Consider the following 27,086-nt stretch of genomic DNA (forward strand, 5'->3'; position numbering starts at 1 on the left):
TAACTGTCACGAGTGATGTGGCCCCAGCCTGTGAACCTGTACAGTAAACTGTGAGTTTGCTGCATATGTTAAATGTGTTTCTGCCTGCTATTATTCCCATACCATCGAAACAACCCGCCCCTCTTTATAGAGCAGGAGTGTTCCAGCTGACAATTGTATTTTGTTTGTTGCATACAGTATATACTGTAGCTTTACTTTAAAAAGGTTATCCCATGACTAATGTAAAAAATGAAAATCAGACATCATATAGTACAAGCTAGAACCATCCCTGTACCTCACATGGATACAGAGATCTCCCCATTCATTGCTCTGCTAGATTTATATCAAGCTGACAGCTCAAGGGGAGTGTCTTTTCTGCTGCAGCTCAGGGGGCGTGTCTCAGCTCTGCCTATCACAGCTCAGGGGGCGTGTCCATGCTCTCCCTATCACAGCTCAGGAGGCAGTTGAAGGATGAAACTGAGCATGTGCGGCCATCTCAGTGAGCAGGACATAGAAATGAGAAAAAAACCCAGCAGGTAGATAGATTTTATTAAACAACTCAGTGGCTATAATACATTTTTAATGAAATGCAATTGCAACTAATCAGATCCTTGTGCTGGTTTGACAATCGTGGGACAATGCCTTTACATGAAAGGGGTTTGATAGAGACTAGACAGCTTACAACCCTTAGGCACATGGGACAGAAGTGGAAAAGTCCAGTGTAGATTTAGCTGCAAATTTGTGGCAACAATATATATTACAGTTGCAAGAAAAAGTATGTGAACCCTTTGGAATGATATGGATTTCTGTACAAATTGGTCATAAAATGTGATCTGATCTTCATCTAAGTCACAACAATAGACAATCACAGTCTGCTTAAACTAATAACACACAAATAATTAAATGTTACCATGTTCTTATTGAACACACCATGTAAACATTCACAGTGCAGGTGGAAAAAGTATGTGAACCCCTAGACTAATGACATCTCCAAGAGCTAATTAGAGTGAGGTGTCAGCCAACTGGAGTCCAATCAATGAGATGAGATTGGAGGTGTTGGTTACAGCTGCCCTGCCCTATAAAAACACACACCAGGTCTGGGTTTGCTTTTCACAAGGGGCATTGCCTGATGTGAATGATGCCTCGCACAAAAGAGCTCTCAGAAGACCTATGATTAAGAATTGTTGACTTGCATAAAGCTGAAAAGGGTTATAAAAGCATCTCCAAAAGCCTTGCTGTTCATCAGTCCATGGTAAGACAAATTGTCTATAAATGGAGAAAGTTCAGCACTGCTGCTACTCTCCCTAGGAGTGGCCGTCCTGTAAAGATGACTACAAGAGCACAGCACAGACTGCTCATTGATGTGAAGAATCCTAGAGCAGGGGTGTGGAATTCCTATCGCCCGACGCCCGGGACATGCAGTTCCGGGCGCCGGGCAGGTAGTTTGTGCAGGCAGCTTAGCCCTGCGGGCAAGTAGCAGGGCTAGGGTTGCGCCGTGTTTTCCTCTAATACACAGCCCGGTGCAGCAAGTCCGGGCTGCTTACCGCAGTGTTCACAGACAATGCAGACAGAGACTCTCACCTCACGCTGGCAGCAGGGAGGAGCCTGAGGGAGGGACGGGGAGGAGCGTAATATGATCTTAGAGTGGAAGCTGGCTTCTGCCAGCCCCTCCCCTCCCCGCCCACCAACCAATCACCGACCAGAGCTGAGGGGGCAAGGCAAGCACACTGGCAGCTCTGAGTCATCTGAGTCACACAAGTAAGTGCAGGGAGTCTAAGAATAGAAAGGAATCGAATGAGTCACAAGTTAAAGAATCTAAAGATCCGACTTAGTTTGTGACTCATTCGATTCATTAATTTAAAAGAGCCGTGAGTCAGGCTGTAGAGCAGTTTACACTGAGGCTGAGGCTGAGGCTGCTTTTGTTGCAGCAGTGATAAGATTAAGGGACAGGAGCAGAGAGATAAGAGAAGGGACAGATGACAGAGTTTAGATTACAGGTTGAATTAAATTAACCCTTTAGAATCAAATTGGCTTCTCAGGAGATATATGTTAAAGGCATCTCATTCAGTAGCTTTATAACCAAGGGTGGGTTCACGTCACCTTTATGGATTCCGTTATGGCTTTCCGTTATAAAAGGGTTATAACAGAAAATAACGTAATCCATAAAATGGAGTGCAAAACGGAAACCTTTAAGAGGCATTCTGTTTTGCTTTCCGTCATCATAAAAGTCTATGAAAATCATAACAGATCCGTCTGGGTCCTGTCGTGTCGACAGGACTTAGTTTTCCGTCTTGCATAACTGGACCCAGACGGATCCATTTTGATTTGCATAGACTTCTATTAGGACGGAAAGCAAATGGAATGCCTTTTAAAGCCTTCTATTTTGCTTTACGCCATAAGTCTATTGTCCTCCTGTCCTGAGTCCTTCTGTCCGGCGTCAGCCTCAGCTTCCCTTTACTATAATAAATCACTCTTCCTGACTCACTCTATACTAATCAGAGTTCAGAGAGCTGAAGAGCCGACTGCACTGAGTCAGCAGCAGCAAGTGAATCGAATGTGTATAGCATCTGCGCATGCGCACCGGCACCTAGAGTCTGCGGTTCACTTGCAAGTCAGCTCAGCAGTCAGTGACTCAGCAAGTGAACCGAAGATCCGATTCATGAATCGGTTCATTTGAATGAGCTGATTCAAATGAACTGATTCACCTAAAAGATCCGAACTTCCCATCACTAGTTATCAGCGCTCCTGTGCAGGCCGCAAGTCGGGCGCCACGGGCCGGGGGGGGGAGGGACTTCCCCATACTGGCATGTACATCAAGGGGATTCACTGCCCCAGTATGGCATGAACATTAAAGGGATTCACTTAAATATGGTTTCGATTTAAAATTACTTTTTGTATCAGGACAAGTAGATTGTCATGAGGGACAAGTAGATTGAGACCCCGCTTTAGTCCTTCGACAAGTAGTTTTTAAAAAAAATTCCACACCCCTGCTAGAGTGTCAGCTAAAGACTTACAAAACTCTCTGGCATATGCTAACATCCCTGTTAGCGAATCTACGATACGTAAAAAAACACTAAACAAGAATGGATTTCATGGGAGGATACCACAGAGGAAGCCACTGCTGTCCAAAAAAAACATTGCTGCTTGTTTACAGTTTGCACAAGAGCACCTGGATGTTCCACAGCAGTACTGGCAAAATATTCTGTGGACAGATGAAACCAACGTTGAGTTGTTTGGAAGAAACACACAACACTATGTGTGGAGAAATAGGCACAGCACACCAACATCAAAACCTCATCCCAACTGTGAAGTATTGTGGTGGGGGCATCATGGTTTGGGGCTGCTTTGCTGTGTCAGTACCTAGACCAGTGGTCGGCAAAGTGCGGCTCGCAAGCCACAAGCGGCTCTTTAGAGCCTTCACTGCGGCTCTTTGGTGCGGGCTGGCGGGTGGGCGGCCGCGCACCCATATCGCGCCGCTCAAGCTGCTTGCAAAATGTTCGTCATGCGCCTCCTGCCCCGTCTGTCTGCTCCTTCCACTTTATGAATGAAGCAGGCAGGCGGGGCAGGAGGCGCATGACGGAGGGAGAGATGTCACGCTGCGCACAGCAGCAGAAGGGCGGGCAGCGGCGCTCTAGTTCGGCTGCCCACTGCCGGCCATGTGAGGAGTGGTGAAGAGGCCGCCGCTCAGGAGGAGCGAAATGTCCTGCAGCAGAAAGGTAGGAGCTGACCCCGGTGTGTGCACAGCGCCGGGCACTGCACCAGCCCCGCCGCAAGTGTCCCTGCCTCCTCCCTTCCCCCCACTAGTACATTACTTTACTTACTAGAAGGCACTTATGGGGGATATCTGTGGAGGGCACTTATGGGGGATATCTGTGGATGACACATATATAGCATCTTATGCTATATATGTGTCATCCACAGATATCCCCCATAAGTGCCCTCGACAGATATCCCCCATAAGTGCCCTCGACAGATATCCCCCATAAGTGCGTCATCCACAGATATCCCCCATAAGTGCGTCATCCACAGATATCCCCCATAAGTGCGTCATCCACAGATATCCCCCATAAGTGCGTCATCCACAGATATCCCCCATAAGTGCGTCATCCACAGATATCCCCCATAAGTGCGTCATCCACAGATATCCCCCATAAGTGCGTCATCCACAGATATCCCCCATAAGTGCGTCATCCACAGATATCCCCCATAAGTGCGTCATCCACAGATATCCCCCATAAGTGCGTCATCCACAGATATCCCCCATAAGTGCGTCATCCACATCTGCAGACAAGTTTAATAAAAGTAAAAAGTTATAAAGATAAAATGAAATAATAAGCAAGATCCAAATAAAAGAAAGTACATATAAAAGTATGTAAAAACACACTCTGGGCTCATGCCAACGAATGTAAGGGCGCCGTGCTGCGGACCGCAAACAGCGGTCCGCAATGCACGGACACAGACCATGGGGCAGCTGCATGAGGATCGTGGACCCATTCACCTGAATGGGGTTCGCGATCCGCATCCGACTGCCCGCACCGCAAAAAAGTAGCGCATGCTGAAGTGAATGGGTCCATGATGCGGGCTGCACACAAAAAAGTAGTGCATGCGCTACTTTTTTGCGGTGCGGAGGCACAGCCAGAAGCACCACGGAAGCACTCTGTAGCACTCATATCCCAGACCCTGGACCCATTGAAGTGAATGGGTCCTTGATGCGGGCTGCACACGGCCAGTGCCCATGTATTGCGGACCTGCCGTTTGCGGCCTGCAATATGGCAACGGCGGGCACACGGTCGTGTGCATGAGACCTAATAGTCCTCACTGGTACTGTTGACGCAATATTTTAGGTTTTAAAAATGTGGCTCTCGAAAAAAAATTAAATTGTGGTTTTGCCGATATTTGGCTCAGTTGACAAAAAAGTTTGCCCACCACTGACCTAGACAGATTGCTATCATCGAAGGAAAAATGAATTCCCAAGTTTATCAAGACTTAGGAGAATTTAAAGGGAACCTGTCACCGAGATTCTGTGTATAGAGCTGAGGACATGGGTTGCTAGATGGCCGCTAGCATATCCGCAGTATCCAGTCCCTATAGCTCTGTGTGCTTGAGATGAGTCCTGTATGTGAGATGAGTCAGGGACAGGACTCATCTCTGGTAATTTGCATATGTATCAAATCGTTTTTTTACACAATAAAAGCACACAGAGCTATGGGGACTGGATACTGCGGATGTGCTAGCGGCCATCTAGCAACCAATGTCCTCAGCTCTATACACAAAATCCAGACGACAGGTTCCCTTTAAAGGGTTTCTACCACTTCGGTGTCACATATTTAGCTGTCAGACACTAGCGATCCGCTAGTGTCTGCTCTGCCCAACCATCCTAATATAATTGCTTTTGGGGCAGCCGTTTTGCTAAAAAAAGAACTTTTATTAATATGCTAATGAGCCTCTAGGTGCTATGGGGGCGTCATTAGCACCTAGAGGCTCCGTCTACCTTCAGAAACTGCCGCCGCCCAGTGCGTCCCTCCAGCCCGCCCATCTCCTCCTGAATGCGATCCTCCTTGTGAGCGCCTGTATTCGGCGCATGCGCAGTGAATGTCTGACGGCTTCCCTGCTCAGACATCTCCACTGCGCCTGTTCCTCGGAGCACTATGGCATCATCGCGCAGGCGCAGTGGAGATGTCTGAGCAAGGAAGCGGTCAGACATTCACTGCGCATGCGCAGAATACATACGCTCACAAGGAGGATCGCATTCAGGAGGAGATGGGCGGGCTGGAGGGACGCGCTCGGCGGCGGCAGTTTCTGAAGGTAGACGGAGCCTCTAGGTGCTAATGACGCCCCCATAGCACCTAGAGGCTCATTAGCATATTAATAAAAGTTCTTTTTTTAGCAAAACGGCTGCCCCAAAAGCAATTATATTAGGATGGTTGGGCAGAGCAGACACTAGCGGATCGCTAGTGTCTGACAGCTAAATATGTGACACCGAAGTGGTAGAAACCCTTTAAATAGGAAGGCTTGGGTGTAATTACACTTGCTCACCACTGCAGATGCAACGGCTAGAAGGTAAACAGTGAAGAGGAGACAGCGCTGACACCGCGCACGCCTTCTCTTCAAACAGCTGATCAGAGGGGGTGCCGGGTGTCAGACCCCGGCCGATCTGATATTGATGACCTATCCTGAGGATAGGTCATCAATAAATATAACTTGGACAACCCCTTTAAGGCCATCTGTCCACCAGCTGAAGCTCAACAGAAGATGGGTGTTGCAACAGGACAACTACCCAAAGCATAGAAGTAAATCAACAACAGAATGGCTTAAACAGAAGAAATTACTCCTTCTGGAGTGGCCCAGTCAGAGTCCTGACCTCAACCCGATTGAGATGCTGTGGCATGACCTCAAGAAAGCGATTCACACCAGACGTCCCAAGAATATTGCTGAACTGAAACATTTCTGTAAAGAGGAATGGTCAAGAATTACTCCTGACCGTTGTGCACATCTGATCTGCAACTACAGGAAACGTTTGGTTGAAGTTATTGCTGCCAAAGGAGGTTCAACCAGTTATTAAATCCAAGGGTTCACATACTTTTTCCACCTGCACTGTGAACGTTTACATAGTGTGTTCAATAAAAACATGGTGACATTTAATTCTTTGTGTGTTATTAGATTAAGCAGACTGTGATTGTCTATTGTTGTGATTTAGATGAAGATCAGATCACATTTTATGACCAATTTGTGCAGAAAACCATATCATTCCAAAGGGTTCACATACTTTATATCCGTGTTTTGCCACAGAAATTGTTGTGGATATCATCCTTTGCATTGTGAACAGTGCGCTGTACTGTGACAGTCGCCAGGGGGTGGACTGGGTCCATCATCCTGGTAACCTAAACAGTCTGCTAAGTTGTTAACTGTTTGGTTGCCGTAAATATAATAAATGACATTTCCAGGCCTTTTCCAGTTATATGATGTTGTGGCCTACCCACAGGATAGGGGATAACTATTAGGGGACATTAACATGCTTTTCCAGTCAAATTTTGGCGAGGACAGCCACACTGAAATTTCGCGTAAAACCCATGGGCGGCGGTGTCATTTCTGCTTTCCATTCATTTTAATCGCAGGCAGTGCTAAGGATTGCGGAGAGGCCGCCCTGAGAAAGGACATGTCCCGTATCAGCGCAGCCGCAGATATAGGCGCTGCATTGAGATGAATGAGAGGCAGAAAGGAAACAGCCACCTGTGGGTTTTCAGCGAAAGTTTATCGCGGGGACCTACAGCTGGGACCGTATCCGCAAAATGAAAGGAGTGGGCGGTCGGCGTGCATTTGTATGGCAGTTGCGGAGATGCAGCACTCGGCTACCTTGTATCAGGACTACAATGTTGTGATTTTTTTTCTGCATAAGGAATAATGGGAATTGAGGGAATCTTGTTGTGATTCGTGCACAGAGTTACCAGAGGAGGTACACGGGGGCTCCCTGACCCGGGCTGTCACACTAATAAATACACGACGTTCTGTTGCCAGAAGGAACGAATTCAGACGCGTTCCAGGACGCGCTCTGACGTCATCACGCACCAGAGCCTCCCTTACGTTCCCACGACTCCGCCTCCAACCGGCGTTTTGTTCTGGAAGCTTCAGGCGCCGGGGTTTGACAGGCGAGACCGTTCAATCCACCGTCATCCGCCGCCCAGTGACCCGCGCCGGGACGTGACCCTCTCCGTACTACACCCGCCCGAAACGGTCTATCCATAATGCCGGATATCTCTGCTCCTAAAGTGATGGCGGCATCAGGAGGAGGCAATGGAGGTTCGAGCAAGAAGAGAGGAGCCTACCAGGACCGCGACAAGCCGTCCCAGATCCGTTTCAGCAACATCTCCGCAGGGAAAGGTGAGGAGGCCGCTCCGGTGCACGTTGTGGAGGCCGCAGAGGCTGCGGACTGTACCCAGGACTCTAACGCCTGGGGGACTATATTTCCCAGCATTCCCCCACTGCTGCAGCTCGTTAAGGCATGCTGGGAATTGTAGTTTCTGATCAGTAGGGAAGATGTCTAATGGACTGATGGAGGGGGGCAGAGCTGACTGATGGAGGGGGGGCAGAGCTGTCTAATGGACTGATGGAGGGGGGGCAGAGCTGTCTAATGGACTGATGGAGGGGGGCAGAGCTGTCTAATGGACTGATGGAGGGGGGCAGAGCTGTCTAATGGACTGATGGAGGGGGGCAGAGCTGTCTAATGGACTGATGGAGGGGGGCAGAGCTGTCTAATGGACTGATGGAGGGGGGCAGAGCTGTCTAATGGACTGATGGAGGGGGGCAGAGCTGTCTAATGGACTGATGGAGGGGGGCAGAGCTGTCTAATGGACTGATGGAGGGGGGCAGAGCTGTCTAATGGACTGATGGGGGGGGGCAGAGCTGTCTAATGGACTGATATGGGGGGGCAGAGCTGTCTAATGGACTGATATGGGGGGGCAGAGCTGTCTAATGGACTGATATGGGGGGGCAGAGCTGTCTAATGGACTGATATGGGGGGGCAGAGCTGTCTAATGGACTGATATGGGGGGGCAGAGCTGTCTAATGGACTGATATGGGGGGGCAGAGCTGTCTAATGGACTGATATGGGGGGGCAGAGCTGTCTAATGGACTGATATGGGGGGGCAGAGCTGTCTAATGGACTGATATGGGGGGGCAGAGCTGTCTAATGGACTGATATGGGGGGGGCAGAGCTGTCTAATGGACTGATATGGGGGGGGCAGAGCTGTCTAATGGACTGATATGGGGGGGGCAGAGCTGTCTAATGGACTGATATGGGGGGGCAGAGCTGTCTAATGGACTGATATGGGGGGGCAGAGCTGTCTAATGGACTGATATGGGGGGGCAGAGCTGTCTAATGGACTGCACTGTGCTTGTTGATGTTTTGTACCCAAATTTGGAGTTGGCGAGAGGCGGCATCCTAGCCAGAACCCCTCCAGCATCCCTGTGTTTCTATGTAGCAGGAATGAATGGCGGGTGATCCCTGAGGTGCGGCTGGACGTGCACTTGTATATACGCTATTAATCCCTTCAAGACACTGATTTATTTTTATTTATTTTTTACTCCCCAAACCATAAGATTAGTGATAATGTCATTATTTTTTCTTTCTGTGTTTTTAACTGAAAAAATAATGTAGGCTTGTGAAAACTGATGTAAACTTTGCAGCAAAATTTTCTGCACCCCCTAATCCTCCCCCCCCCCCCCCCTCTTTCTGACAGGTGTGTATGACAGTTTGATCTTATTCAAAAAAATATGATATAAATATGCTTATATTTTAAAGGGGTTGTCAGTTATTTTTTTATTTTTTTTGTTCTTTGTATGTTTCTAACTAGGCAAATGTAACCGCTTTCCAATTCACTCACTTTATCTCCAGTTGCTCAGATTTGACGGAGTCACATGACCTGTGATGTCAGCTTCTCTCCCTGCTCTGATGTTTCGTGCACAAAGCTACTTTCACGCTGGCGTTTTGGCTTTCCGTTTGTAAGATCCGTTCAGGGCTCCAAAACGGATCAGTTTTGCCCTAATGCATTCTGAATGGAAAAGGATCCGCTCAGATTGCATCAGTTTGCCTCCGTTCCTTCACCATTCCGCTCTGTAGGCGGACACCAAAACGCTGCCTGCAACGTTTTGGTGTCCGCCTGATGATGCAGAGGCAAACGGATCCGACCTGACACACAATGTAACTCAATGGGGACGGATCAGTTTTCTATGACACAATCGGGCACAATAGAAAACTGATCCGTCCTCCATTGACTTTCAATGGTGTTCAAGGCTATGTTACAGATAATGAAAACTGATCCGTTCTGAACGGCTGCAGACTGTTGTATTATCTGAACGGATTCATCTGTGCAGATCCATGACGGATCCGCACCAAACACGAGTGTGAAAGTAGCCTAAGGCCCCTTGCAGCAGAGCGTTCCTCCCACAGTGAGTCTGCAACGCAGCACCCGGCCTGACCTCCCAGCACTAACGGTATTCACATAGCATTATGCCAGTGTTATCCAATATATTCCAGAACTGTAAGGGTTACATCGCATCATAAATCCAATATAATGCTATGTGACTCCCGATGGGAGGTCAGGCCGGGTGCTGCATTGCAGACTCGCTGCGGGAGAAACGCTGGTCTGCAAGGGGCCTAAGAGATCAGATGCGTCTGCACAGGAGACATCGCTGCTGAGTAGCTGCAGTCAGTGCAGGAGCTCACAGACGAGAGGAGTTCTGTGTATCAGCAGTGTCATTGTACAGCTGGGACCTGTAGTCCTACACATACTACATGCTGCTCAGTCTCCCAGCAGGCAGACATGTCACTCAGATTGTTGTTATTGCAGGTAAACAAAGGGCCAGAAGAGAACCAGGGAAATGAGGAAATATATTTTACCTAAACTTGCTGAGCTCAGTTATATATTGCTGCCCATCAGATTTACAGTGCTATATAATTTTTTTTTTACTTAACTCGGACAACTCCTTTAATAGTGCAAAAGATCTTTATTGTTTTTATTTTGGAGCAACAGCATATTTTTATTTTTTTTACCTATATATTTAGTGCCCTCAGGCTACTTGCACATTGGTTCTTAGATCGCTTCTCCCACAAACTGCGATGAATTACCATTGCAGATTCGCTGTGTTCCTATGGAGCCCTGCCACAGCCTTTGGAAGGCTCAAGGCTACCACAAGGAGTAAACGGCTCCCCCGACCTCAGCGTTAGGAGACGTTTGTAGACCCTGGGAGCACTGTATTTTCTGTCAAAAACCCTTTCGGATGCCGTGGTCACATTCGACCACTGCATCTGAGGGGGTTAAATGCCTGTGATTGGAGTTGCCGCCGCTCAGACATTAGATTTCTGAAATGTTCCTTTATGTTGTAGCTGTTGCCGACGCCATCAGAACAAGCCTGGGGCCAAAGGGCATGGACAAAATGGTAAGACGGCGGCTGGTCGTGTGTTTAGTGAGGTATGGCTTGTTGCCGGCTGCTTGTTCATTGATCTGTTATTCCCTCCTCATGTATTGAAGATTCAAGATGGTAAAGGAGATGTGACCATTACTAATGATGGAGCAACTATCCTGAAGCAAATGCAAGTCCTGCACCCGGCAGCAAAGATGGTAGGTTACCGTCAGTGTCCATGGACATGGCTTCACTTGTGCTGTTCATGTTTCACCTTTTTCAAGATGAGGGCTGATTCACACGACCGCGATCGGCCCAGGAAACTGTCCACATCTCCCAGACTGAGTCATTTATGATAGTCTGTTCCTATCTGATCACAGTTCTGTCCAGTACTGATATGATGTGAATACAGTATAGTAGACCTGCGATCAGATAGGAACTGTCTATCATCAATCGGTATGATGCAGTCGGTTCAGGTCAGTGGATCTTGGGTTGGTCCAGGAGATTCAAACGACACTGTGTTTCCTGGGCCGAGCATGGTCATGTGAATTGGCGCTGTCAGTGACTGGAAGCATCTCCAGCTGAGCGTTTTCTAAACAATACTACAAAAAGAGAAATGTGAATACAGCCTAAGGCCTCATGTACCTGATTCCATTTTATCCAGAGCCATAGAGGTAGATGGAACCTCCACTGTTCTTCAGTATTGGTCCCTTTGGCTACGTCTGCTGTGTGAAATGGATTGTTGAAGTCAGACCACTGCTCTAGGCCTCTTTCACGTGCGTTTCAGTGATATCCGCCTGTGAAGAGTCCATTGTTGGTTCGTGTGTCTGTTTTTTGTCCTCTGTGTGTCCGTTTTTTGCAAGCACTACTAGGCTGAAAAGGGATTTCCAGAGAATGTCCTATCGGTGGTTAATCTTCTGCCATCCGTGTTCTTTCATGGACCCATAGAGTTCAATGGACATGTTTTGTCTGCATGATGGACCCAAGTAGTGCATGTCTGTTATCTTCCCACTGATCTACGATCAATATGTATGAATGAACACATTAAAATCAATGGATACGTCATGGAGAACACATACAGCACACATCACCAATGTGTGAAAGAGGCCTTGAGGCACATCCACATGTACTGGAAAAGAATGGAGGATATCACTGCAGATTTCACCCCACTACATTGAAAGGGTTAAAAATCCCTGGTAAAATGTGGAGAAGGAGTTGACATGATTTGGATTAAAAAATGTGAGCTTCAAGTCAAGTTTTTCGGATCCTGTGGATGGCTGATTTTTGTGGGATAAACCCCTTAGGCCACGTTTACATCTCCGGTGAATGTTTCCAGCAGAGAACAGCCTGCCAGAGTTCACCGGATCCGGCATTGCCGGATTAGGCTACATGCACACGACCGTGGTTTTGGTCCGCATCCGAGCCACAGTGTTTGCGGCTTGGATGTGGACCCATTCACTTCAATGGGGCACTCCGTTGCTCTATTCCGTGGCCCGCAAAAAAAAATATAACCTGTCCTATTCTTGTCCGTTTTATATTAATGGCTGTCCGTGCCATTCCGCAAATTGCGGAATGCACACTGATGCCATCCATGTTTTGCAGATCCGCAATTTGCAGACCGCAAAACGCATAACTGTCACGTGCATGTAGCCTTATACAGATCACCGCTGGATCCCCATTGACTGTGATCCGATGTGTCGGTGATCCTGCAAATCTGTGGCATAAATGCCAGTTTTCAGATGGACAAAAAACATTACATGCAATGGTGCCGGAGCATCTTCCTGCAGATGTGAACACTGCCTTAGTAAATTTGGAGCATTTTTAGTCTGGTGTAAACATAGAAAATAAAGGAAGGCGGGTCATTTATCAAACTGGTGTAAAGTAGAACTGGCTGTTGCCATAGCAGCCAATCAGATTCCACCTTTCATTTTCGACAGCTCCTTTGGAAAAAGAAAGTTGGAATCTGGTTGCTATGGGCCCCTAAGCCAGTTCTACTTTACACTTTCTTCTTTGATAAATGACCACAAAAATCTGCCTACACCTTCTATGAGCATGTTAGACTACATTCAGCACCGCAATTTGCGTAAAACCGTTAATAAATCTCCATCCCCTCCCATTGTATTTAATTGTACTTTTTCATTATTATTTTTCATTATTTTTTATTCTCCAGTTGGTTGAATTATCCAAAGCTCAAGATATTGAAGCTGGAGATGGCACAACATCTGTGGTGGTCATCGCTGGTGCTCTCCTAGATGCTTGTGCCAAGCTGCTGCAGAAAGGTAGGCTTGGTAGAGATAGTTCAGCTAGATTTCAGATTGTCCACCTAGATGAACCCCCTTCTCAGGAGGCAGCAGAGGCCAAATGCTGGACTTCTGGGTGCACTGATGAAGCATGTAAAAAGCAGTAGTATTACCTAGCCTCCAGTGCCACAGCCAGCGGCTCTCTGTCTCTCTACTACCCATCATTCAGAGCCTACAGTGTGGCATGTCCAATCGAAGTGATTATATGAGCCCCTTCACTCCAGGGCTGCTGCTTCCCGCCAGGCTTTGTTTACCTGGCTGCAGCAGTGACGTGCCCACATACTGCACAAGCCACCACGGCTGCAGTGGCGAGGGGGATCGGAGCGGTGGTGCTGGAGCAGAGTGGGTTTGAGCCGTTGAGTATAATTTCTTGCCTTGAGTTAACATGGTCCCTGCCTTTCACCAGTTATTTTTATTAACTCTGACTATCCCTTTATGTCTGGTGGATTAATGTCTTGTTGTTTCCTTTTTTCCCTTGCTTCCATGTAGGTATACACCCCACCACAATTTCTGAGTCATTCCAGCTGGCTGTAGAGAGAGGGATTGAAGTTCTGACCAGTATGGCCCAACCTGTGGAGCTGAGCGACCGAGAAACGTTACTGAACAGTGCCACGACGTCACTAAACTCAAAGGTATTAATCCGTATACATCTGTTAGTACAGGGCTGCATACACATTAATAACTGCAGCACATCAGCATGGGCTTCTGATCACGTGGTGTATTAGACACATTAAAGGGGTTCTCCAGGAATGATATGAGTGACTAGGATGGGTTGCTTGGAGGAGGGGTGGAGGTGAGGGCTGCCTTCACTTCACATTGCTAATATTCTCTGTCAGGCTGGACGATCCCTCCATTATCTGTTGTAGATCAGGAACCCCGCTGTACAATAGCCAGTAATGATGGGGAGGAAGGATGCGATTCTGATGGCGTATCGCACACAGGACCGCATCATTATCTATTGGCCACCTGCACGTGTCGCAGAATACATGAGGTTTTTCTCCGCAGCATAGTACAGCAGCAGCAAAGTGTAGAAGATGACATAAGTTTCATGTACACTTAGCAGTTGTTTTTTTTCTGCGCAGAAATTGACCTAATAAATAGCATGTCAATTATGTTTGCGGTTTTAGCTGCGGATTTCAACCATTTCAATGGAAGGGTGAGATCTGCGGCGAAACTGGCTCAAAATCCGCAGTTGTGCATTTTGGTTTGTAATGTGCTGCAGAAACGCACGGAAATCCACGCAGACGTTTGTGCGGATCTTATGTGCGTTCACCCTAAAGGGCATCTGTTAGCAGATTCGTATCTATGAAACTGATTGACTTGCTGCATGTGCGCTTGGCAGCTGAAGACATCTCTGATGGACCCGTAGTCATACGTGCCCGCATTGTACTTCGCCGGTCTCTGCTTCCTGCTCCTTTTCACACGCAGTAAGGCTCCATTCACACGTCCGTACTGCTTTGCGGATCCGCAATAGACCCGGCTGGCGCCCCCGTTGAAATGCCTATCCTTGTCCGCGATTGCGGACAAGAATAGGACATGCTCTATTTATTTCTGGAGCTGCGGACTTGAAGATCGGGTCTGTGCTCCGGGAATGCGGATGCGGAGAGCACATGGTGTGCTCTCCTCATTCATTCAGTCCCCATAAAGAATGAATGGGTCCAAACCCGTTACGCACAATTGCGGAACGGGTGCAGACAACACTTGCGGACGTGTGAATGGAGCCTAAAATGCCCATTTAGCCAGTTGCTGGCTGCAGGGGTGACCCCTGTCAGCTAGTGGTTGGCTGAGTGGGCATTTCCTGCCTGTTGTGTAGGGAGTAGGAGGCATAAACCGATTGGGGTGGGATCATTGGTAAGGCAAGTATTGACTTATTTTACACCATGGGGAGCCTTTTAAAAATAAAATGTTAATGACTGGATAGCCCCTTTCATCCTGTAACATTGTGAAGGAGACATTTTTCCCAGCTGGATAAAGACGCCCGGCTACATTTGTATTTATTTATTTTTCTGTTTCTTTAAGGTTGTCTCCCAGTATTCCAGTTTGCTTGCACCAATGAGTGTGGAAGCTGTAATGAAAGTGATCGATCCATTGACCGCAAATAGCGTTGATCTGCGTGACATCAAAATGGTCAAGAAACTTGGGTAAGAAATTTTGTAGTGGACTCTCATGGGGTTGTGGTTTGCAGTGTAAATCAAGATTCCACTTGCAAGAGTATCATGAGCTGGTGAAGTAAAGCAAGTAGTTTAACCCCTGAAGGACCCTGGGATTTTCCATTTTTGTTTTTCACTCCCCGCCTTTCCATAGTCCTAACTTTTTTTTTTATTCTATTCACATAGCCTCATGAGGGCTTATATTTTTTGTGGGACAGGTTGTACTTTCTAATGGCACCATTTACGGTTGCATACCATGTAGTAGGAAGCGGTGGAAAAAATTCCAAATGGGGTAGAATTGGGGTGTGTGTGTGTGTATGTATATGTATGACCTTGTATAATCCTGTTTAGTTGGTGATGTTAGATGACTTGCTATTGAGTCTTGTCTACTGGAGGAACATGCTGTCTTCTCTTCTTTCTAGTGGAACCATCGATGACTGTGAACTGGTTGATGGCCTGGTGCTCACACAGAAATTGTCCAACACTGGAGTAAGCAGAGTAGAAAAAGCAAAGATTGGTCTAATTCAGTTCTGCTTGTCTTCCCCCAAAACAGACGTAAGTATTCGATTGTACGTACTTCAGCTACTCTATGCAGATATACTCCTGACAAAAGCTGCTCTAAATCCAGTGTGTGGCTTGCTTGGTCAGTCTTCTACCTGTACAAGTTACGGTGGGCATGATATTGTAGTAACGTGATGTCTATTTCCTTTCAGATGGATAATCAGATTGTGGTGTCAGATTATGCACAGATGGACAGAGTTTTAAGAGAAGAGAGAACCTACATCCTGAACCTTGTGAAGCAGATTAAGAAGGCTGGCTGCAATGTGCTGCTTATCCAGAAGTCGATTTTAAGGTAGCGCAAACTTCTTGAGCCAAGTATACATTAGAACTCTATCTTGGTGCTGATACTGTGAGGCACCATTGTAGTATCAAATTCTTTGGTCAGCGGCGCCCTCTTTTTAAAGTCTGCTAACCTGTTTGTGCTCTGGTCCTCCTGTTGTCGCTGATGGTCTAGGCATGTGACCAGAATGGTCCATCAGCGGACTCCTTTGGATAAGGGCTCATGCACACGACCGTATGCCCTCTGAGACATAGTCGGTGAGGGGGCCCATATGTCCTGGAGCGGCATAGATCGACCGCACAGCATCATGGGTTACTATCTATGATGCTGTGCGCATTGGGCCGCCCACAGGGCTATTGTCCTGCATACTCTAGTTATTTGAGGCCACTAATGGATGGGTCTGGTCGCATGCTGTTTCATCATTAGCCTTATTGAGGACTGCCATGCAAACTGGGCGACAGCGCTATTCAGTGGGGAACATCTGCCCTGAACCTGTAATTAAATATTAATAACTGGCTTTTTAAGTAGGTAACCCTTTGAAAGGGTCATTCCCATCTCGTAAATGAATAACATCCATAGGCTATAGCGGGGATGTTCAACCTGTGGCCCTCCAGCTGTTGCAAAACTACAACTCCCACTATGCCCTGCTGTAGGCTGTCCAGGCATGCTGGGAGTTGGAGTTTTGCAACAGCTGGAGGGCCGCAGGTTGGGCATCCCTGGCCTATGCCATAAATGGCTGATAGCTGCACGTCCCAAAGCTGGAGAAGATCCCTCCGGCCTTGTCCTGACTGCTGTGGCGCTGCAAAACAAATGTACATGTGTTCTGCACTACCAGAGATGCAGCCTCTGAGGGTTCGGTCACCCTGTGTTGTATCTCTGGAAGTGCTGTCCACGAGTAGCGCCACCTCAGTCAGGACAGGGACCCTTGTTTTCCAGCTTTGGGATGTGGAGCTATCAGACACTTGTGGCATAGCCTGTGGATATGTTATGTGAGATGGGAATTACCCTTAAAGGAATTGGCTGCTTAAACCCTCCTTTTCCAAATGTGCTGGAAACAGCACAATAAGCCGCTTACTAACATGCAATTATAACTGGTTCACGGCCTATGTTCCCCACTGAGTAGCGCTGTTGCCCTGTTTTCATTGTGGTCCTCCAATAAGACCACCGGTGAAGGAGCAGTAATGGTCTCAATGCAGATCTTTTGTTCTGATATATTGGAGTTGTGGAAACAGCCGAGCAGGCACAAGAGCCAGTATCATAATATCAAGCATGATAACATAAAAGGCCGTATTGCTTTTAGAAAACGCATGCATGTTTTCATTCATATGGAGTGCTGGAAGCAGGTCTGTACTTGGTCAGTTTTGGATTAGTTTTTTATGTCTAGAAGTATCCGCGCATTATAACGTACATATACGTGATATGTAAGGGATTGTATGGTGCTGAGCCCGCTCCATACGTGGTAGGTGCCGGCTGTAGAATACAGTCAGCACGATGACGCCAAACCCAGTTATTTAACCCCTAGCAATCGCGGCATCTGTGGAGTTAGGCAGAGGGAAGAGGCTCCCTCGGCATTTTAGTTGGAGGCCCCTCAGTGAAATCAAGGGGTTCCGATTGGTTGGAGGCCTGCTGAGGGTTCCCAGGCCTGGCAAGATAAACTGCCAGTAAAGTTGTGCACGAGGCACTGCTTAGCAGGCAAATGTTAGAATCCCATACACCATAATAGTCCTCTATTGTCTAGGGGACAAGCGATCAGAAGATCACAGGGGCTTAAAGTTATTATATAAAAGTTGAAAAAAAAAAAAGCAGAACCGTACATCAACCAAGTTGACATATAAAAATAAACCTAACCGTACAGCATCTGAAAATGAACTATTAGAATATAAAACAAATTCCTGTGGTGTGTATGCTGTAATATCACTAGTTTCCCCGTTTTTTTGGTCAACTTGTCCCCTCCAAAAAAACATTGAATACTGGCGATAATAAAAGCAAGTTTGTTCTGCAAATTACAAACACCCCCCCCCCCCAATACAGCTCTGTAGATGGAAATTTTGTGATGCAAAAAAAGTGGATCCTTTTGAAAGGCTTTTATTTTTATCTGATATTTCTGTAATCGTATTGACACACAGAATAAAATGTCATGTCAGTTTTAGTTTACAGTGAACGCCGTAATATCAGAGCCCAAAAAACTTTGTCAGAATTGTTCAAAACATGCTCAATTAAGTGGTGCCGTTAAAAAATACAACTTGTCCCGGCAAAAATAAGCCCTCATTTGGCTATGGGTACAGAAAATTAAAAAGGTTATGACTTTTGGAATGTGGAGACAAAGAAAAATTAAAATGCAAAAACTAAGCTGGGCTTTGTCTTGATCCGGCTTCCTAGAATTCTATTGTCCTAACCTACTGAACTTGGATCTAATAACGATCCTGAATGGCTCTCTCCCCTTTGCCATATAGCCGATGCTAAATATATAGTTTAGTTTTTTTTTTGTATTAATATATAACTATTCTGCCATATTTCCTGTGTTCTCAGGGACGCTCTCAGTGATCTTGCCTTACACTTCCTGAATAAAATGAAAATCATGGTTGTCAAGGAGATAGAGCGTGAAGACATAGAGTTTATCTGTAAGGTCTGTATCCTCAGTAATGACCCCTGGCCTCTGTCTAGGAATGTCTGCTGTTGATTCTTATGTTTTACTCCTAAGGCTACTTTAACACTAGCGTTTTAAATTCCGCTATTGAGATCAGTCATAGGAGCGTTTTTCTGTCTATGTGGTGCGGAGCAAGACTGATCCGTCCTGACTCACAATGCAAGTCCATGGGTACAGATACGTTTCCTCTGATGGAATAGAAAACTGATCCGTCCCCCATTGACTTTCAGTGGTGTTTGACTGATCAGTCATGGCTATAGAAGACCTAATACAAGCGGATCCGTTCATGACGTATGCATGCGGTTGTATTATTGTAACGGAAGTGTTTTTGCAGATCCATGACGGATCCGCAAAAAAACGCTAGTGTGAAAGTAGCCTAAGAGGAAATTTTTTTTTTTTTTAATAGACAATTGGAACGAAGCCGGTGGCACACATTGACCAGTTTACAGCAGACATGTTGGCATCAGCTGAGCTCGCTGAAGAAGTTAGTCTTAATGGTTCCGGGAAGCTGGTAAAGGTAAGTGTCTGAGGTTTATCTTCATTTGCACCTCCATTATTTATATTTATTTATTTATTTATTTTTTTTATTTATTTTTTTTTGCACCGTTTTTTAAGCGTTTCATTGCTCTTGCAGATAACTGGGTGCGCTAATCCCGGCAAAACGGTTACAATTGTGGTCCGTGGGTCTAATAAGCTTGTGATTGAAGAGGCCGAACGATCCATTCATGATGCACTTTGTGTAATTCGCTGCTTAGTTAAGAAAAGGTATGTGGCTGTATACGTTTATATACGTGCTTTATAAAACTGTGATTTTATTAAACTCTTATTAGGAACTTGCTCATACGACTCTAAAAAATCAGTGGTTATCAGCACTCTGTAAAGGTGTTCAGACCTGTACTTTTGAAGTTCTGTGTTTGTGACCACATGGGGTCCTGGAGTGTTTACGGATACTGTATGAGTCCCGAAATATGTTTTGCGTCATCAAAAAATGCGCACACGTTGCTGACTTTTAGCACAGGTTCCTCTGCAAATCTTAAAAGGGTTCAGCTCTGAACTTGGACATAAGTTCCCCTTCACTCATTTAGCCTGTAGGAGTGCAGCATCGGAGCAAATTTTATTTTATTTTTTCTTTCTTCACTACTGGTGACGTATCGGGCTTCTGATGGCTTCCGCCTAGCAGTGAGCCCGGTAATGTCACCGGCAGACTTTAGCGCTGCCCTAGGCTGTTTTACAGACTAGGGTAGCGCTAACCCTGGGTTCACACCTGAGCGTTCTGAAAGGAGCGCTCTGTATGCGAGATTGTACCGGCGTTTACAATCACGCATACAGAGACAAGCGAACGCCCATTGTCGCGCGTTCCCGAATATCTATGTACGGGAACGCGTGACGACAAAACGCCCCAAAAAAGCTCAAGAACTTGTTTGAGCGTCGGGCGTTTTACAGCGCGATCGTACGCGCTGTAAAACGCCCAGGTGAGAACCATTCCCATAGGGAAGCATTGGTTTTCCTTGTTCAGCGTTTTACAGCGCGTAGGAACGCGCTGTAAAACACTCAGGTGTGAACTTGGGGTTAAGGCTGCCCATTAGTGCAGGTGAAATACCAGAATTGCTGCTAGGTGGAAACCTTCAACTAGCATACTGAAAAAAAGAAAGAAAGCCAGCTACGTGACTGGCAGTAAACAAACAGCTCTTGTCCTGCACTATGCAGTGCGGGGGGGGGGGGAAATCTGAGCTAGAAATGCTCCACTGACTAAGGCTACATGCACTTGCAAATTGCGGATCCGTACAAAAAAATGGCAGTTTTTTTTTTTTGTGGGGCTACGGAACGGACATACTGATGCGGACAGCACACAGTGTGCTGTCTGCATTTTTTGCGGACCCATTGAAATGAATGGGTCCGCATCCTATCCGCAAAATAATAAAAACGGAACAGAAACCATTTGTGTGCATGAGTTAAGGGGAGATTATGTCCACATTCAGCTCTGAACCCAGGCAACCCCTTTAATTAGATCCGCTTACATTCCACAACCAGTGCAAGCGATTAGGATATTTCAGTCCCCATTCGAATGCAGTGAAGGTGGAAGATGTAGTCACGCTGCAGAAAGTCTATGTAGCCCTGGCCTAAATTGCACAGTAGGGCTTTGGATCCGCCGTAACATTCGCAGCAGAAAAAACGGTCTCAGCCTCAGTAGATTCTTTGTAAACTATACATCCACATTTCCCATAGGGAAAATCCTGACCATGGTAGTCGGTCACCCATTCTTACTTGGGGTGCGTTCACACACAGGTTTTTGGTGGCATTTTTCTGCACTTTTGCATTTTTTTTGTGGCGTGTTTTGCATCATTTTTCATATTTAAAAAATGCCATCTCCAGATGTTAGCTGAAGGTCTCTGGAAAAATCGAAAACCCAGGACACAAGCTGTTTTGTTCCTTATGTGCAGTGTTTTCTTTCTGCTGCCTTTTCAAAAATGCGCCATTATGTAACTCTTGGGGGTTTTTTTTCACGCATTTCTTTCACTGAGCAAAAAACACCAGTTCACGCAGCCATTTAGAACACCGAAGCAAATAATGCAGATGCTCTAAAAAATGCAAGAGCATATTCCGGCATTTTTTTATTGGTTAAAAAATAGCAGTGCAAAGTGAATGTGTGTAAGGAACTTTAGACAAAAAAAAAACTGTGCTATTGAGTGGTATCAAAACCTTTTTATAGTTAAAAGGGTTTTACGAGATATTATATAACTGATTACCAGTGTAGGACCCACACTGTTCAGATACCGATGACCTATCCAGAGGATAGGTTCAGTTAAAAAAAAAATCCTGGAAAACCTTTTGAAGATCCCTTTTAAGGCTTCTTACCTGTGTAATACTGGTTAGGCCTCATGCACACAACAGTATTTTTTTCACGGTCCGCAAAACTGAGTTCCGTTGGTCCGTGATCCATGACCGTTTTTTTTTGTCCATGGGTCTTCCTTGATTTTTGGAGGATCCACAGACATGGAAAAAAAAGTCGTTTTGGTGTCCGCCTGGCCATGCGGAGCCAAACGGATCCGTCCTGAATTACAATGCAAGTCAATGGGGACGGATCCGTTTGACGTTGACACAATATGGTGCAATTGCAAACTGATCCGTCCCCATTGACTTTCAATGTAAAGTCAGGAGTCCCTTTTATACCATCTGATCGGAGTTTTCTCCAATCCAATGGTATATTTTAACTTGAAGCGTCCCCATCACCATGGGAACGCCTCTGTTAGAATATACCATCGGATTTGAGTTACATCGTGAAAACTCATATCCGACAGTATATTCTAACAGAGGCGTTCCCTTGGTGATGGGGACGCTTCTAGTTAGAATATACTATGAACTGTGTACATGACTGCTGCCTGGCAGCACCCGATCTCTTACAGGGGGCTGTGATCAGCACAATTAACCCCTCAGGTGCCGATCATTGGTGGCAGCGGAGTTCCGATTGGAGTCCCAGTTTAATCGCTGGGGCTCCGATCGGTAACAATGGCAACCAGGACGCTACTGCAGTCCTGGTTGCCATGGTTACTTAGCAATATTAGAAGCATCATACTTACCTGCTGCGCTGTCTGTGACCGGCCAGGAGCTCCTCCTACTGGTAAGTGACAGATCATTAAGCAATGCGCCGCACAGACCTGTCACTTACGTAGGAGGAACTCCCGGCCGGTCACAGACAGCGCAGCAGCCAGCAGGTAAGTATGATGCTTCTAATATTGCTAAGTAACCATGGCAACCAGGACTGCAGTAGCGTCATGGTTACCAATCGGAGCCCCAAACGGACTCCGATCGGAACTCCGCTGCCACCAATGATCGGGGAGAGGGGAGGCTGCACACTGGCCACCAATGTTATAAATACAATGAGGGGGGGGGGGGCGCACACTGGCCACCAATGAAATTGAAACTGGGGCGGGAGGGGGGTCTGCCCCGGATCTCTTACAGGGGGCTATGATACGCACAATTAACCCCTTCAGGTGCGGCACCTGAGGGGTTAATTGTGCTGATCACAGCCCCCTGTAAGATCGGATGTTGCCAGGCAGGGGGCAGTCATGTACACAGTTCGTAGTATATTCTAACTAGAAGTGTCCCCATCACTATGGGAACACCTCTGTGTTAGAATATACTGTCGGATCTGAAAAAGCTTTTATGCAGACGGATCTTCGGATGCGTCTGTATGAAAGTAACCTACGGATCACGGATGCCAATCTTGTGTGCATCCGTGTTTTTTCACGGACCCATTGACTTGAATAGGTCCGTGAACCATTGTCCGTAAAAAAAAAAAATAGGACGGGTCATATTTTTGGGACTGACAGGATACACGGATCACGGAGGCGGATGACAAACGGTGCATTTTCTGAGTTTTCAACGGACCCATTGAAAGTCAATGGATCCGCAGAAAATCACGGAAAACGGAACCATGACCACAGGTGCACACAACGGTCGTGTGCATGAGGCCTTACTGTGATGTCATCCAGTTGTGTGCAGGAGGCCTAACAGTATGACTGTGGGAGACCACTGTTGCTTATTGCATACATTTTCACAACTGGATGGATGCCCTTTGATAATGCAATAACCTTGTGATGCAGAGAGCTCAGTATTTGGTTGGGTTTTTTGGAAATGTTACACATGGCACCAAGTGCTCCTGTAGGCCTAGATAGATTTGCTTTTAGCTTTCTGGACTGGAGATGTCTTCCTAGGAAAACCCTTTAGGTCATGGATGTCAAACTCATGGCCCTCCAGATGTTGCAAAACTACAACTCCCATCATTCCCTGATAGCTGTAGTATGCCCAGGCATGATGGGAGTTGTAGTTTTGCAACAGCTGGAGGGCCACGAGTTTGACATCCCTGCTTTAGGTCCTTTTGATATCGATGGGGTAACGAATTGATTGGCCGTGTGAGACCTTTTTTATTTTCTTCTATAGAGCTCTGATTGCTGGAGGAGGTGCTCCTGAGATTGAATTATCCCTACGTTTGAATGAATATGCAAGAACACTCAGTGGGATGGAGTCCTACTGTATCAGAGCTTTTGCAGACGCCTTAGAGGTTATCCCATCGACTTTGGCAGAGAATGCAGGACTGAACCCAATATCCACTGTAACAGAGCTCAGAAACAGACATGCAGAGGGTGAGAAGACAGCAGGCATAAATGTGCGCAAGGTAGGTTGTTCTGCATTTTATTTATCCAGCCCAGAAATGAATTTCATTTCTGCAATTGAACTCCCATTAAATCCTTTTTTTTTCTTTCTGTTTTTGTAGGGAGGAATTTCCAACATTTTGGAGGAACTTGTTGTTCAGCCGCTCTTGGTGTCTATCAGTGCACTGACTCTAGCCACAGAAACCGTTCGTAGTATCCTGAAGATTGATGATGTGGTCAGTATAAAAGTCACCTTTAATGATAAAAAAATATTCTGATACACTGCAATAACTTGTACCAACCCCAACACTGGGCATCTATTCTGAAGGCTCCTTTACATGGACCAATTTTGCAGGCGATTGTAAGGAAGCATTCCTTCCCGGCAATCGCCTGCTTGTCGGCACTGCATTGACATGCAGTGATCTTCTCCACAGTATGGGGAGGAGTGATCATTAATGCCATCGCTTGTCCCCATACGGACTCTGTTTGATAGTAGCAGAGGCTGTTTAAACAGCACGATGTGCTGCCAGCAAACTCCATTTTTGTGACTGCATGAATGATGAGATTACCTGACGAATGAGCATTTCGCTTGTTCATCAGGTAATCAGCGGTTCCTTTACACTGCCAGATAACTGCCAACGAGTGTTCCTATGCTAGTTAGCGATTTATCTGGCGGATTCTTGGCCTGTGTAAAGGGCCCTTTACACTGTCACTTAAATGATGGATTAGTCAGTAGGCTCGGTGGTCGGGGTGTTGCCACTGACAGCAGGAAATGTATCCGCTGCTAGTGTTTGGGAGAGATCACCGTGCATGAACAGCTGCCCTCCATGCGTTATTATGAGAGCGCACTCGGCAATTTTCAGAGGTCCCATCGAGCAGCCACTGTTCCGTTCACTTCTATGGAACTGCAGGAAGTAGCCGAGTCAGTGCTCCGCTATTTTCTGTGCTCCCAAAGCAGTGAATGGAGGGTGACACAAATGGATATAGGTGTGGGACCCGCACCTGTCTGACATTGGGATATGCCACCAATGTTCCAGGTGAGACAACCCCTTTAACTGTCCAGCGAGTCCCATGGAAATGTCCACTGGTAATGTGTGCAGTGTAGTTCTCGGCATTGCTGAGCGTATCCTTGAAGCCCTGTATGAATTGTGGCTAATGTCTGAATTATTTTGTATTTCTCCAGGTGAACACCCGATAAACTGGTTTTGGATAAAGTAATCCGTGGCATGTCTGCTGACCTAAGATGGCAGTAAACCTTTATACGTGTGTCGGCACTTAATGTAATAAAATTGTTACATGACGTTATAGATCCATGTTTTCTTAACTCTTTAATACCCTTGTACATGTTAGAATTTGCATTGAACATTCATTCTGGCTCATGGAGCTTTGTCTGTAAAGTATTTCCAATGCCTAGAAATGAATGATCGTAAACTGAAGAAAAACCTGCTACAAGTGTTCGACACTGCACAGAGCTAAAAACGTTGCATGCAGCGATAATTTGTATGCCATAATGCCAGTATTCATGCCAGACATTACAATGAATGGGACCCGTCAGGCACCGCTGGTGTCTGGCATATGCTGGATATGGCAGTTCCAGTATTCTATTCCTTTTCTGGAACAGGATACCGGAATTAGGCTTCGTTCACACTTCAGTGAATCATGGATGTTTACGATCATTGTTCTCCATTTGCAGCACACATACCCATTGAAAAAAATCACGGAGACGAGCACTACCATGGTTTATTATGCGGCCCAAACACTCCCATTGAAGTCTATGGGTTCATGAAAAACAACTGAACCAACACGGATGTAATTTGTGTGTTTGGTCTGTTTTTCACTGACCACTGGTAGATGTGGAAAGTGGTTATCTGGGATGACCTCTGGATAGGTCGTCAATATCAGATTGATGGGGGCCGACCACAGGACTCCCACCAATCATCTGTTAGACAAGGCTGGGTTCTCAGTGAGCATAGCAGGCTTATCCTAGGCCTGTGCTGTCACCATACATTGGCCATATGGTCTAGTTGCAGCTCAGCCCCATTCATGTTAATGGGGCTGAGCTGCAATATCAAGCACTGCCACTATTCGATGTATGGTGCTGTGCTTGGACAGCTGCCAAGAGCCCGCCGCACTCGCCAGAGCTCTGGTGATTGCAGTTACTCCCTGAAACAGCTGAGAGGTGAGTACTGGGACTTGGACCCCCACCAATCTATCCTGATGTCTCAGTTTGGAGTGGGGGAAACCCCACCCCACCACAGTCCAAAAGAAAGACACTAGGCCTGGAAGCCAGGATAAGGGAGCAGGTCTCCTCCTATCGCAGCCCTCATCCTATCCCTGACCTCCTAACCGCATGAGCAAATCCAGATGGTAGGAGGGCTCATGCACTGGAACCTGGGCCCTAACTAGCCCTAATTATCTCTAGTAGAAAGGTCTGGGCAAGGAGATGACCGGTTCATCCATGACAGTCTCACACAGGCCTAGGAACTGGGAATGGCAGTGCACAGCTACTGGATCGGCTGGTAAGAGCCATGAAACAAAAAGCACTTGCCTGCCGCTGCAACAATGACTGCTGGACTCCATAAAACAGTACTGGGACGTGAATACCTAACAGGACACAGCACAAACAACTAATACAGGAATCCAGCACATCAGTACCTGCCTGGACCCCCATGCACAAAGGAAGCATGGTGGCCCCCGGCAGAACTGCGCACTGACATTTGGTTGCCCCTCTGGGAACCCCCAGTGACCCCCTTCCAGAGGTACAAACAAACAGGGAAACATCTAGCATCCATGCCGGTCAGAATACACCAGACACGGAACAACTATCTGTACAACAACCCCAGAACATATACCCACACCAAACATAACAGGTAAGGTAGGGAAAATGCAGGAGACATAAGGAAGACATCGCTGTCCCATAAGGTGGCCCTTAAGTACTAGGCAGATGGAGTAGCACCAGCTCCTAAAGACAGAAGAACTGAACACAGGCTCACAGCTCAGAAAATAAGAGCCAGAAGGAAGACAGCCTTAAAGGGGAAATGCACATGCATGCAATAGAACACGTTGCCGCTGGCAACCAGCATGCACAGCAAAAGTGTCACGGCAAACTACCACCAA

The 27,086-nt window shown here is 46.6% G+C and overlaps 1 protein-coding gene across 1 annotated transcript; it reads left to right on the forward strand.

Moving 5' to 3' along the window:
* The first annotated feature begins 7,553 nt into the window (after window positions 1-7,553).
* CCT4 (chaperonin containing TCP1 subunit 4) lies at window positions 7,554-25,274 on the forward strand. The gene is made up of 14 exons (XM_044291996.1): window positions 7,554-7,857; window positions 10,862-10,914; window positions 11,007-11,096; window positions 13,049-13,157; window positions 13,668-13,810; window positions 15,198-15,319; window positions 15,751-15,883; window positions 16,042-16,181; window positions 18,699-18,795; window positions 19,223-19,333; window positions 19,451-19,581; window positions 23,758-23,992; window positions 24,092-24,205; window positions 25,153-25,274. The coding sequence occupies exons 1-14, from the start codon at window positions 7,722-7,724 to the stop codon at window positions 25,165-25,167; spliced, it is 1,629 nt and encodes a 542-aa protein (XP_044147931.1). The 5' UTR covers window positions 7,554-7,721; the 3' UTR covers window positions 25,168-25,274.
* Window positions 25,275-27,086: the final 1,812 nt, after the last annotated feature.

This window comes from Bufo gargarizans, chromosome 4 (assembly GCF_014858855.1).
Source record: "Bufo gargarizans isolate SCDJY-AF-19 chromosome 4, ASM1485885v1, whole genome shotgun sequence".
Classification (NCBI taxonomy): Eukaryota; Metazoa; Chordata; class Amphibia; order Anura; family Bufonidae; genus Bufo; species Bufo gargarizans.